We start from the raw sequence: 12,235 nt of genomic DNA, 5'->3' as shown, positions 1-12,235 counted from the left end.
CTCCTGATTGATCTCCATTTCCACACAGCAGTCAGTGATCCTTTACAGCCATGCCACTCCTGTGCTCATGATCATGTCTCTCCTGCTCTAAGTCCTCTAACGCTTTCCCACCTCACTAAGAGTCAAATCAAAATTCTATATCAGAGCTACAAAGACCCTACTGCCAGTATTTTTCTGATCTGATATCCTTCCATTCTCCCTAACTTACTTGGCTCCAGATTCTCTGGTTCCCTTGTTCTTTGACTAATCCAAGCATGCTTCCATTTCAGAGCAGTTGCACTAACTGCTGTTTCCTATGCCTAGGTTATTCTTCCCTAGATATCTGGATTATTTGTTTCTCATTTCGTTTGGGTCCCTATTCTAATGCCTCTTTATCAAAAAGGCCTTCCCCAATATTGCCATAGAAAAGAGTCCTTCTGCTTCCACCCAACCCTATTCTTTTTCTTATTAGCATTCATTACCATCTGGGCATTATCTATTTATTTGTTATCTCTCCCACCACTACTAGAATTTTAGTTCCATAAGAACGAAGACTATATTTTGTTCACTACGTATCTTTAGCATCTAGACTAATGCCTAGCACACAGGACACATCCAATTAATATTTGTTGAGTTAATGATTGTTGAATAAACATATTCATATAGACCTAACCCAGGTAATTAGAAAGATGACTAGGAGCAGTGTAGAAGATAGACTTGGGCAAAAATGGGAGCAGAGATATTAGTTGATTCAAATAATAACAGAACTAAAACCAGATAAGGCAGGGGCACCTGGCTGGCTGAGTTGGTAGAACATGTGACTCTTATTCTCCAGGTTCTAAGTTCAAGCCCCATGTTGGGTATAGAGATTACTTAAAAATAATAAAACCCACCTTAAAAAGAAATAAAGCTAGTTAAGGTAGTGGGAATGAGACAGATATGAAATTAGTTAGATAAAAGCAATACACTTTACAACTGATTGGATGTGGGAGCTAAAGTCAATGAAGGAGGAACAGAAGATGACTTATAGAGAATTAAAAAATGAGCAAAGGAAAATCAATGTTAGACATATTGAAATTGAGGTATTTGAGACAAATGCAGGCTAGGATTTCCAATGGCTGCTAGATATGCAGATGTGGAACTCAGCAAGATGTCAAAGCTATAGATTTAGGTGTAGGAGTCAGCAGCAGATGAGTAAGAGTTAAAATGAGTGAGATGAGATCATCCTGGGAAAGCACGTAGAATCAAAAAGAATAGGAACAGAACTCTGGAAAGGACCAATACTCAAGGGGTAGTAAGAGGAAGAGGATCCAAAAAAAGAAATTAAGAATAATTGGTCTGAGAAATAGCAGACCAGAACAGTTCACATATGACGGCTTAAATGATTTTCATGAAAAGAGGGCAAGCTGAGGTTGAGGAGAATTAGTATGAAATATAGCATAAAGGTGAAATATGGGTTTGAAGTGAGTGATACAGATTTGACAGAGGTGCTGAGAGGAATAAACAGAGATTATTCTGTCAACCAATCTGGAAATTTGCCAAAGACAAACAGCAAACAGAACTGCTACGGTTGGCATCTTAAATATACAGCACAATTAATTTGTAAGAAATGGGTTGAATCAATCCAGTTGGAAATCTGAACAAGTTCAGTGGAAGGAATGAGTTGAAATTGCTAGCAAGAGCGTCATTTCAAGTGACAGACCACAAAGTTTAAGTAAGGAAATAAATGAGATTAGGAAGAGGGATATTAGGAGAGGGGGAAAAAACCCCAAAGTCTTGGAGTGTCCAGGTAGTTCAAGAGCAATAGGAACAAGAATAGGAGAGATGTAAAGAATGAAAGGTTGTTATAAAAGACCAGTTTGCCAGAATTTAAGGTTTTATAGTTAGTCAATGCCAGGCAATAGTGAGGACATAAAACAGATTTAATCCCATCAAAATAAAGAAGATGATAATGAGATTTCTATACTTGCATATAAACTATTAATATAAAAAGACCACTAAATAATGGGAGTTAGCTACAAGAAACATAAAATAGAGTTCCTGCCCAAGTAATTCATAACTGTTATTATAAACACCAAGAAACTAACAAACTTCTAAAAGAGGGACTGTAAACACCTCCACATGTTTGGGGATAAAGTGGATGAATGGTTACATGGGACTAGATAAGGAAACAGGTTAAACAAGTGGGAAATAGAGTAGACAAATACGAGAAAGCAAAATGTCAGTGAACTGACTATAAGAAACTGATATGTTTTATTTCTGAAGTTTTTCCAAATGCCAAATGAGAGTAACAACACCTGCTTTTTACCCACCTCCAAGGGCTATTTTTAGATGACAAAATTAATTTTAATATGAAGGAGAATAGAATGTTCTTTGCAGCATTACTGATAACAGCAAACACCCAGAAATAACTTAAATGACCATCAATAGGAAATGGCTAAGTAACTATGGAATATTAATATAGTAGTCCATTACATAGCAATTACAAGGAATGAACCAAACCTACAGATATAAATATACATATATTTAAAAAATTTTAATGTTGTTTATAGATATGTATTTATGTAGTAAAAGTATAAAAACAAATATAGAAATGATTAACAACATAGTCAACATAATTATTACCTCATCTCTGGGGAGGAAAGAAGGGAATGAAATCAAGATGGGTACCAAGGAAGGAACTTTCAGCTCTACCTGTATTATTTCTTTAAAAAAAAAAGTGACTAATCCAAGTATCACAAAATGTTAAGACTGGATAAAGTTCGACAACAATAGTACATATGCATTTATCTTATTATTCCTTATTTCTGAAACATTTCACAATACAAAAAGGTACATTGTTATATAAGAAATACAGTATTACTCTATACATTATTACTAACAATAACATTCTCTCATATAAATCTATAAGACTGTCTAGTAAACACTGTCAAATCTTTAGGAAATGCTTATAATCTATATTTTGGAAGTGATCTGAAAAGTATCTGACATTTCCTAATTCTGGTTTGTTAATTCATGACAAAAAAAGAGTTGACAGAACTACTTTAGCCATTAACACGTCTAAATCATACAAATATTTAATTTCCACTAAGTCATCATTAAAGACATTTAATGCTGAGGTAATGATTATTTTCTTCTCTATATTTTCTAATTGCATTACTAATAGCATTACTTGTATAACCAGAAAATAAATTTTTTGAGGGAAGAAAAATCAACTTTATGTCTTGATTGTTTTTAATTCTTTTAAAAATTTCTTCATTGAAATGTTTTTTTTCCTTTTCTATCTTTTCATTTAGTGATTTCAAGTTCCTAAGGAAATGAACAATTCTGAGGCCATGAAACTGCTGTTCAAAATTAAGATTAATATACTTCAAAAAAAGTTTTTTAAAACTGATGAACTAGAGGACAAGTAATTTTAAACATACTGTAGCATTAAGTAATGATCCATGAAAATCTATGATTTTCGCACCTACTGCATTCCATATCTTCAGGCCAAGGAACACCAAACATCTCCATGAGCTCCGAACACTCACTGTAAGCCCGCTGACACAGCCTACGACAGGGAAGTGTGACACGTCCATATTCCATACAAATAGGAGCATAGAGTGCACAAAGAAATGGCCGAAAATCCCGAGAACAATCCAGATTCACCATTGGGTGGAATGGCTAGGAAAAAGTTAAAATTGAATAATTAGAGAAAGAATTGTATACAAGTTAAAGCTTCCAATATAGAATATTACAATATTCTTTTTTCCCATTTTAAAAATTTCTGAAGGTTATTAAAATTTCTGAAGGAAAGTTTTTGGTTTTTGAAACAAAATCCTCTTCTATATCCCTAAAGATTCTGAATTGGTTAAGACTGAGGTGTATTTCAGAATCTATACGTGTATTTTATTTGTTAGAGGTGGTATTAATGAAGAGGCAGGACTGAGAATCACAGTATGATCCATTTTACATAGGAAAGAAAATCCATAAAAGATATGTGCCAAATGCTGAAAAAATGATTATTGCTTGGTGACAGGATTATAAGAGATTTTAATTTTCTTCTTTTTATGTATTTCAATTTCTACATTTTCTTCAACTAACAAGTATCAACAGGAGAGAGCAGACAAAATGCTAAAAGAGGAAAGGGAGTGGGAGTGGAGGAAGAGAAGTAGTTATACATAGCAGTAGTTATTCTGAGAGTGAGGGAGAGGGAAGGATCTCTCACATTTGTCTCATATTTTCCTGTTCTTGTTACATTAAAAAAAATTTTTTTAACTGATATCACATGACATAAACAGAACTAACACTGTAAACTGATACTAAGGAAACAAAAGGAGAAAATAGTGGCCCCAGACATAAAACCATGCTTAAATAATCATTATAACCACAGGAATAGACCAAATATCCCAATAAGTATGCATCTGAGTTTTTTACTATTAAATATTTTTTCACTTATTTATATAATAGTTTCAGAGTCATTGCTGATTTTTTTTTTTAAAGATTTTATTTATTTATTTGAGAGAGAATGAGAGATAGCACGAGAGGGAAGAGGGTCAGAGGGAGAAGCAGACTCCCTGCTGAGCAGGGAACCCGATGCGGGACTCGATCCCAGGACTCCAGGATCATGACCTGAGCCGAAGGCAGTCACTTAACCAACTGAACCACCCAGGCGCCCGAGTCATTGCTGATTTTGATCTGGTAACAGATATTCTCACCACTAAGCCTTTCTATTGAGTAAGAATCAATCAATTTTTACACTGATACAAAATATTTTCCAAAGGCCTCCTATACAAGATGCAGTCAGAAAACCAAGAGTCACTTAAAGAAACTGAGTTAACTGTATAATGGACATGGTACCCAACATATAACAATAAACTATATGTGACCATCACTCCCAAGGATGAAGGAGTAGCTTGTGTTAAACCAATGTTTCCATTAAGAACAATTTTAAAATACAGAAAAACAGTTTTAAAACATCTATTTAAAGCTACTGAAGAACTGTTGAAGCAAAAGAACTAGAGAGACCAAGAATATAAAGAGTAGGAAACATGGAAAGGGGCCTGATAAGTGCAGCTGCTTTTCCAAGGAGGCATTCGTTGAATATGGGCATAAGGCAAGAGGCTGAGAATCAAGCTTTGACTAGGCTGGTGCTAGAAACCAGCACAGCTTTGGTGGTCTTACAAGGCTACAGACAAAATTCAAAATGAAAGGAATAAGACATAGGTGAGAAGGGGAAGTGCCAAGGATTGAGTCTGACACAGAGCCAATTTTCCCTTCAAGAAATCTGAAAATTCTGAAGCTGCATGAGGAAGGAGCTAAGAAGCTAAGCAGAAAGCCTCTGAAAAGCAGAGTGGAGATTTTGGCAGTTTTATCATACTGAGAAACATGGATTAGAGTTCAAGTCCTGCCAGGGGGACTGAACATACCAGACTCTCTCAGCTAGAAGCCTCTGAATAGCTACAGTCCAGTTGCAGTGGCAAATCAGAAGGAGGCAGAGACTTACCAAAAGTGTAACCCTGCCTCACCTCAGCTCAGTCCCTGATGGAATTAAGGTGACCCACCATTTATCTGCTAATTAGAAGAAAGGGTGAACCTTCTCTGGAGTAATAGAACATCATCTGGAACCTCACCAACATTTCATAATGTCTAACACTCAAAAAAAAAAAAAAATTACTAGGATTTCAAGAGACAGGACCATATGGGGTGCCTGGGCGGCTTAGTTGGTTCAGCCTTTGGCTCAGGTCATGATCTCAGGGTCCTGGGATCTGGACCCCCATCAGGCCTCCTGCTCAGCGGGGAGTCTGTTTCTCCTTCTCCTTCTGCCCCTTCCCACCTGGCTCATGTGCACTCTCTCTCTCTCTCTCTCCTCTCTCTCTCTCTCTGTGTCAAATAAATAAAATCTTCAAAAAGAGAGAGAGAGAGAGAGAGAGAGGAGACAGGACCATATGATTAAAACCAAGAAAAAAATTACAATGTTTTGGTGATCCAGCTATTGAGCTTAATATACCAGACCGTATATAACTATGTCAAATATGTTCAAGAAAATAACAATGAAGAATTTTGGAATCAAGTGGAAATTTTATAACTGAAATATACAATTGGAATTAAGAACTCATCAGATTTATCAGAAGACAGGATTGGCAAAACAAAAAACAAGGTAATAGGAAATATCCAAACAGAAGCACACAGACCAATACTGAAAAATACATTTAAAAAAATAAGAGACATGTAAAACATGGGAAAGCCTAAGATATGCATAACTGGAGTCTTAAAAGGTGGGGAGAAAGAGAATGGGCAGAGGCACTATATAAAAATATGATGACTGAGAATTTTCTAAACTAATTGAAGATAACAATCTACAGATTCAAAATCTTCTGCAAACCCCAAAAAGGATAAATACAAGAAAATCACATCTAGACAAATGTTAAATTGTTGAAAACTAAAGAAAAATATTTGAAAAGCAGCCAATGGGGGGGGGCGGGGAGATAATTTACCTTTAACAGAGCAACAGTTAACACTCAGAGCTGACTTTGGAAAACTATAAAACAATAGAATGACTTACTTAAAGAGCTAAGGAAAAATAACTTTAAAATTGTAAGTCTATAGCCAGCAAAAACATCCTTCATAAATGAAGGCAAAATAAAAGACATTTTCAGACAGACAAAAAAATCAGTTACCAGCAAACCTACACTCAAGAGTTCTTCAGACAGAAGGAAGATGATCAAAGATGAAAACTCAAAAGTACTTAAAAGCAACAAAAAGGGTGAATACATGGGAAAATATAAACGAATACCCCCTGTACCAATAAAAAATAACAATGTCTTAAAATACATACAAAACACAGATATATATGTATATTTTAAGATTTTATTTATTTGACAGGGAGAGAGAGATAGTAAGAGAGAGAGAGAGAGCACAAGCAGGGGCAGCAGCAGGCAGAGGCAGAGGGAGAAGTAGGCTCCTTGCTGAGCGAGGAGCCCGATGTGGGGTCAATCCCAGGACTCTGAGTTCATGACCTAAGCTGAAGGCAGACACTTAACCAACTGAGCCATCCAGATGCCCCCAAAACACAGGTATATTAATATGCATAATAATAAAATGGAAAAGATGGGAGGCCAGAGGGAACACTAATGGGGTAGTGGTTAAAATAATGATTTTATTAAGAGTATTATAAGTCATAGGTACATATCATAATTTCTAGGGTAAACAATAAGAGAATGCACAATGAGGTAAAGCAGAGGGAAACAGTATAACACAAAAGAAGACAAGATTGGAGAGAAAAAGAAATGCAAAACAGTTTGGACACATTGAAATCAAATAGTAAGATAGTAAATATTAGCCCAAGTACAACAGTAATTACATTAGATATACATGGATTAAAAACTCTAAGTAAGGGGTGCCTGGGTGGCTCAGCTGGTTAAGTGTCTGCCTTTGGCTTGGGTCATGATCCCAGAGTCCTGGGATCGAGCCCCGTGTCGGGTTCCCTGCTCTTTTGAGGAACCTGCTTCTCCCTCTCCCTCTGCCTGCCACTCCCCCTGCTTATGCTCTCTCTGTCAAATAAATAAATAAAATCTTAAAAAAAAAAAAAAAACAGCTCTAAAAGAGTTTTGGACTAGGTAAAAACAAAAACACTATGCTGTTTACAAAGACACATTTTTCAATATAAAGAAACAGGTTAAAAGTAAAAGAAAGGTAAATGGTAATGCAAGAACTGACCAAAAGAAAGAGTATATTTTACGATAAGAAGTGTTCCCGGAGATAAAGGGCATTTCATAAGACAAAAGAATCAATTCACCAATACTAAAAAGTAAATCTAAACATATATGCACCACTTAACATAGTTTCAAATTATTTTAATCAAAAATAGACACAACTAAAAGGGAAAATGTACAAAGCCACACTCCGAGTGAGAGATTGATACACTTCTCTAAGTGACAGAAGAGCAAGACAAAAATTCTGTAAGAATACAGAAAATCTAAAGAAGCCAATTACAAATTTGATCTAAATAACATATTTATAATCATGATGTCTAACAATGACTGGATCCTATTTAACAGACACACAGAATCTTTATCAAAATTGGCCATATTCTAGATCCTAAAGCAGGCCACAACAAACCAGAGAGAATTAAAATCAGTCACAGAAGGGTCTATGACTAAAATGTAAGTAAGGTATAAATCAATTACAGAAAGAGCCCAAACCCAACTGCTTGAAAATTTGGAAATTAGACAACAAACTCCTTCATAACCCATAATTAACAAAGGGAATCATAAGAGAAATATAAGTGATACATATAATTATATAGATTATATAATCTATGTATAAAAGTAAATAAAGACAACAAAATATCAGCAAAAGCTGTACTCAGAGAAAATTTACAATCTGATATACACATAACAGAAAATAAGAAAGGCTGGGGTGCCTGAGTGGCTCAGCTGTTAGTTAAGCTTCTGCCTTCGGCTCAGGTCATGATCTCAGGGTCCTGGGATCGAGCCCCGCATCGGGCTCCCTGCTCATCGGGAAGCCTGCCTCTCCCTCTCCCACTCCCCCCTGCTGGTGTTCCCTCTCTCTCTGTGTCTCTCTCTGTCAAATAAATAAATAAAATATATTTTTTTAAAGATTTATTTATTTGAGAGAGAGAGAATGAGAGAGAGAGAGTACATGAGAGGGGGGAGGGTCAGAGGGAGAAGCAGGCTCCCTTACTTAGCAGGGAGCCCAATGTGGGACTCGATCCCAGGACTCCGGGATCATGACCTGAGCCGAAGGCAGTCGCTTAACCAACTGAGCCACCCAGGCGCCCTAAATAAATAAAATATTGAAAAGAAAAGAAAAGAAGCCTGAAAACAATCAATGATTTAAGCTCCATCTCAAGAAACTAGAAAAGGAATGGCCAAACTTAGGGATGTATAAGGAAGGCAATAACAAGAAAAGAAACAACTTGAATTATCAAGATCAGGAATGAAGGAGAGAACATTACTAGAAAAATAATGTAGATACCATAAATAATAAATTTGATGGGCGCCTGGGTGGCTCAGTCGTTAAGCGGCTGCCTTCGGCTCAGGTCATGATCCCAGGGTCCTGGAATCAAGCCCCGCGTCGGGCTCCCTGCTCAGCAGAAAGCCTGCTTCTCCTTCTCCCCCTCCCCCTGCTTGTGTTCCCTCTCTCACTGTGTCTCTCTGTCAAATAAATAAAATCTTAAAAAATAAATAAATTTGACATGATGAAATGAACAAATGCCTTGGGGAAAAAAAACACAATTTACCAAAACTCATAAAAGTTTATCTTCTATCTACAAAGAAACTTAATCCATTATTAGAAATGATTCCCCCCAAAGAAAACTCTAGGCTAAGATGGCTTCACTAGAAAAATCTGTCAAACATCAAATCAAGAAGTTGCAGTAATCTCACACAAACTCTTCCTAAAAAGGGGGAAAAGGGAATCTTTCCCAATTCATCTAATGAAATCATCATCCTAATTTTTATAACAAAACCCAACAGGAACTATCTAAGAAGAAAAATTATTCCTCATGATCATAGATACAAAACTTGTATCAGTAAATTAATCCAGAATGTGTAAAAAAGAGTAATACACCACACCAAATGAACTATTTTCCCTAAGGATAGAACACTGATTAACATCTGAAAAACCAGTTAATGTAATTAATGGCATTAACAGAAAAAGGGGGGAAAAATCGCATGATCCACTAATAATATAGATGTAGTAAAAGTATTAGATGAAATTCAACACCCACTTATTACGAAAACTCTTTGCAGAGTAAGAAGAAATTTCCTCAAATCTTCTGGAAAGTACATACATCAAACCACAGCAAACTTCATACGTGGTGGTAAATTACTGAAAGCTTCCCAAAATCAAGGATGAGGCAAAAGTACCTGTCATCACCATCTTATTTAACACTGTATTGAAAGTTCTCATCAGGGCAGTAAGAAAAGAAAAAGAAATAAAAGGTAAAAGAATTAGAAGGAAAGAAATACAAAAATTAAAGGTACATGGATCAGAAAGAAAGAAACTATCATTACTCATAGCTGACTTGTGTTCCAGTTACCAAACTTTTCTCTCTCTGTTCCAAATTCACCCCTCAATACCTGCTCTATGATAATCGATGGGATTCATTTCACCATTTCTCCTTTATAGTAAGCATGAGTTTAAACTTTCTCAACAGAGTGTTGGAGGAAGACTGCAGGGCAAAAGGGCTTCCTTGTTGGTTGTGGTTGCTGCACAGTCAGGCAGCAGTGCAAATGTAAAATCTATGATGCTCTGTCCCACCATGTGCCCAGAAAGGTCTTCCAGTAGCCTCACAATCACAGGATAGCTTGGTGACCCCCTTCCTGCAGCCCTTACAATATGGACATTGGATGCTTGACGCCTCCTACCTGCAGCAGTGCCCTGACTCCCTCTTTTTGCTCAATCACCAGCTAACACTTGCCCATGTCCTTAAGACTTGCTTCCTCCTTGCCCAGCAAGTATGGACCAGCTCTGGCCCAGCCAACCCGGTGAATTTCTCTGCCATCCATTGAGCTGCGACTACATCACCTATAATTAAGGTCTGAGCCTTGGTGTCTGGTTGTACCTTCCAAGACTGTCCCTCTGCCCCAGAGAACCCTGTTGAGCTCTCTATCTTATAAATACTCTCCTATACTAGCTTATTAATTCTTTCCTTGTTTAAATAATTGAGTGCTTCTGTCTTCTAATAGAACCAGACTAATAAAATCTGTTACAAAGAAAAGCCAAGATTATCTACAAACCATTAGAATAAATGAATTTACTATGAACACTGGATACAAAATTAATTAAGACAAAATTCATCTGTATTTCTACATTCCAGGAATATATTAAATGAAATTTTAAAATATCACCAATAGAAAAGGAAACTAAGAAAAAATTCCATTTTTAAGAGCATCAAAAAGAAAGCATAGCATCCTTGGGTGCCTGGGTGGCTCAGTTGGTTGAGTGACTGCCTTCGGCTCAGGTCATGATCCTGGAGTCCTGGGATTGAGTCCCGCGTCGGGCTCCCTGCTCAGCGGGGAGTCTGCTTCTCCCTCTGACCCTCCCCCATCTCATGTGCTCTCTCTTGCTCTCTCAAATAAATAAATAAATAAAATCTTAAAAAAGAAAGAAAGAAAGAAAGAAAGCATAGCATCCTATACTTAGGAATAAAGTTAACCAGTGTGGTGCAAGACAGAAAACAATGAAGTATTACTGAAAGAAACTGAAGAAGACCTAATAAACAGACATCCATATTCATGGATTAAATGACAATGTTATTAAGATGGTGATACTCCCTACCATGATCTACAGATTCAATCTCAAATAAGAGCTGGTTCTTTGAAACTACCAATAAAACTGGTAAGTTTCTGATAAGACTATTAAAGAAAAAGGAAAAACACATATTACCAATATCAAGAATAAAAGAGATGTCACTGAGGCTCTGTAGGCATTAAAAAGACAGTAAGGGAATATTACAAACAACTCTATGCACATAAACTAGACACCTTAGATGAAGTAGACCAATTCCTCAAAGGCAGACTACCAAAACTCACCCAAGATGAAACTGATAATCTAATAGTTCTGTAACTACTAAAGAATTTGAATTTGTGGTTAAAAACCTCTAGAAAAAGAAATGTTGAGGTCAGATGGTTTCATAGATAAAATCTAACAACATTTAAAGAATAATTAACACCAATTCTAAACAATCTCTTCAAGAAAATAGCAAAGAAAGGAACACATCCCAACTAATTCTTTGAAGCAAGGGGTGCTTAATATTAAAACCAAACAAAAATAATACAAAAGAAGAAAACTACAGACTATTTCTCATGAACATAAATGTAAAGTCCTTAACAAAATAGTAGCAAAGCAAATCCAAATATATATTAAAAGCATTATATATCACAACCTAATAGGGTTTGCTCCAGAAATTCAAGGCTGGTTCAATATTCAAAAGTGAATTAACGTAATCCATATTAACAGGCTAACAGAAAAATCACATTATCATACCAAATGATGCAGAGAAAGCACTTATGATTTTAACTTTTCAAAGAATTAGAAATAGAGAGTAACTTCCTCAGCTTGATAAAGAACATCTACAAACACCCTACAGCTATCATAATTAATGGCAAAACATGGATATTTACCCCTAAGATTGGAAATAAGGGAAGGATGTCTGCTCTTACCACTCTTATTCAACATGGTACTGGAAATCCTGCCAACACACAATAAAGCAAGAAAAGGAAAGAAAAGGTGTAGAGATTGGAAA

The 12,235-nt window shown here is 36.2% G+C and overlaps 1 protein-coding gene across 4 annotated transcripts in view; it reads right to left on the bottom strand.

The window, feature by feature from the left end:
• Positions 1-12,235, bottom strand: part of FZD3 (frizzled class receptor 3) — an 87,231-nt gene that overhangs the window by 60,998 nt on the left and 13,998 nt on the right. For 2 of the 4 annotated variants that reach the window (XM_088021438.1, XM_028114386.2), the window contains exon 2: positions 3,449-3,645. In XM_088021438.1, the coding sequence (XP_087877564.1) occupies positions 3,449-3,645 (197 nt within the window). Of the gene's footprint in view, positions 1-3,448; positions 3,646-4,679; positions 4,747-12,235 lie in introns of all 4 variants that reach the window. The other 2 variants (XM_088021437.1, XM_088021439.1) reach the window with 2 other exon arrangements.

This window comes from Eumetopias jubatus, unplaced genomic scaffold, assembly GCF_037043125.1.
Source record: "Eumetopias jubatus isolate StellerSeaLion01/CBP00866 unplaced genomic scaffold, mEumJub1_p1.0 scaffold_2, whole genome shotgun sequence".
NCBI classification, from domain to species: domain Eukaryota; kingdom Metazoa; phylum Chordata; class Mammalia; order Carnivora; family Otariidae; genus Eumetopias; species Eumetopias jubatus.
This window is presented reverse-complemented; position numbering and strand designations above follow the sequence as displayed.